The sequence below is a fragment of the Emiliania huxleyi genome (assembly GCF_000372725.1).
Source record: "Emiliania huxleyi CCMP1516 unplaced genomic scaffold EMIHUscaffold_3888, whole genome shotgun sequence".
NCBI lineage: Eukaryota > Haptophyta > Isochrysidales > Noelaerhabdaceae > Emiliania > Emiliania huxleyi.
The window spans coordinates 1-1,841 of NW_005199054.1; the positions used below are offsets into that span (position 1 = coordinate 1).

A 1,841-nucleotide genomic window follows, 5' to 3' on the forward strand; every position below is an offset into this window, starting at 1 on the left:
GATTTAGCGCTTAAGGTGCGGCAGAACGCTCTCACCGCGTCGATCCACACCGACGCGGTGGGCGCGCCGCCCGCTGCGGTGCCGATCGAGGAGCGGTGCCGCCAGCTGACCAGCCGTGCGCCCGTGGTGCTGTTTATGAAGGGCTCGCCCGCCGCGCCGCGCTGCGGCTTCTCGCGCAAGATCTGCGAGCTGCTCACCGAGCAGAAGGCGCCGTGTGAGCGTCGCCCTCGAGACGAGGAGGCGCGATCGGTTCACACCTGGTGCTGTGAGCAGGTCTCCTTCGACAGCTTCGACATCTTGGCCGACGAGGAGGTGAGGCAGGGCCTCAAGCAGTTCTCCAACTGGCAGACCCCCTGCTAGCCGCAGGCCAAGGCACGCGCCGGCCCGTCGCTTCACACGGGTTGGGTGCGTGAACAGGCCGACCTACCCGCAGCTCTACGCCGACGGCAAGCTGCTCGGCGGGCTCGACATCGTGCGCGAGCTCGCCGAGGAGGACGAGCTGCTCGACTCGATCCCGGCGGCGGCAAAGGCCGCGTGAGCTCTCCGCCTTACGCTAGGCCTTACGCCCATGGAATGAACTCGTGCGTGAGGGTCCCTGTCTGCCGCCTCTCCTCTCCCCCCTCTCCTACTTCTCTCCTCTCCCGCGCCTCTCTTAGCTAGTTTGCCCCCTGCGCGCGCCGCCCAAACGCGCCAAGGGCAAGGCGGTGCGCACTGACCGTCGGACTTCTCTGGCGATTTGAGGGGAGACATTTGTTTCATTTCTGTTTTCCTTTTCTCATTTGTGATTTGCGTCTGTGTGAGTACTTTGTTCTCTGTGTAGAGCGACCCAACTCGTCGACATCGTCCGATGATGGTGCCGCAAAGTCAGCCTTCGGAGGCTATCGTGGGGTGGAGCCGGCAGTAGCCGTGACATGTGGTTCCACCACCCCTCGTAGGCTTTGCCTCTGACCGCCACCGTTCCCAGGCTGCCTACTGGGATGGAAAGGAAGGCTCGGCGAGCGTATAGAAGCGTGCTCGACCTCGTCGTGGCAACCTGTACGGCAGCGCTGGTAGGCGCGATGAGCGTCGTGCCACCTGACCCGAGACAGGTCGCAGGCGTCGTACCGAGCGCGTCGAGACCGTGTCCTGATGTGGTCTGCACGGGTGAGTCACGTCGGCGTCAAAGGAGCGACGTGTGACCTGTCAGAGCTTGATCTCTGATCTCAGCGGCGTCGAGTCGTCTCCGGCGCGCAACAAATGTACGGCTTTGCCTCCCCTACTATGTTCAATCCCCCCTCCGGGTGATGCCAGGGCAGCAAAACGGGCTACGGGTGGTGCCATGCAGCCAGCCTGACCCCCTAGAGCCGCCCGGCACCACCGCACCGGTGCGAGGCGTGATCGTGCTGCTTGGGGTACATTGTTGTTTTCATGGGCTCGAATGCGGTGTGAAAATGGCGCTCCGAGGTGCCGATTTTGCACGCGAGTGCGAGGTTCGAGCTCTCGTGCTCCGTCCACAGGCTGCGAGCCGTCGAGTGCTCGCTTCGCACTTTCCATTGGGTCCGTTGGCGCATATCGGGCGCCTCGCAGGCACGCCGTCCCCGCGTCTCTGTGGAGGAGATGCGTCAGCCGGTTGCACTCAAATCGCAGCCGAACGCCATATCGCTCCGTGTGCCCCACCGGTGGCTAGCCTGCCGCCACCGCTTCATCGCACTTTCCATCAGATGTGTGGGCGCGGGGCGGATGCCTCGCCGGCAGCCGAGGTGCTCTCTCCTCGGATCCTCTTCGTCACCCGCAAAAAGTTCTTCGGAAGCCACTGCCGTCTGGGCACTCCACCAGCCCTCCTCGCCTTTGAGGCGGGATGG

At 64.1% G+C, this 1,841-nt stretch overlaps 1 protein-coding gene across 1 annotated transcript; it reads left to right on the forward strand.

Moving 5' to 3' along the window:
• Positions 1-84: 84 nt before the first annotated feature.
• Positions 85-538, forward strand: EMIHUDRAFT_78465 (putative glutaredoxin; the record flags this gene model as incomplete). Its single annotated transcript, XM_005771344.1, has 3 exons — positions 85-212; positions 288-332; positions 418-538. Coding segments are annotated over 3 exons (294 nt in total), but the record flags the coding sequence as incomplete, so codon positions are not given.
• Positions 539-1,841: the final 1,303 nt, after the last annotated feature.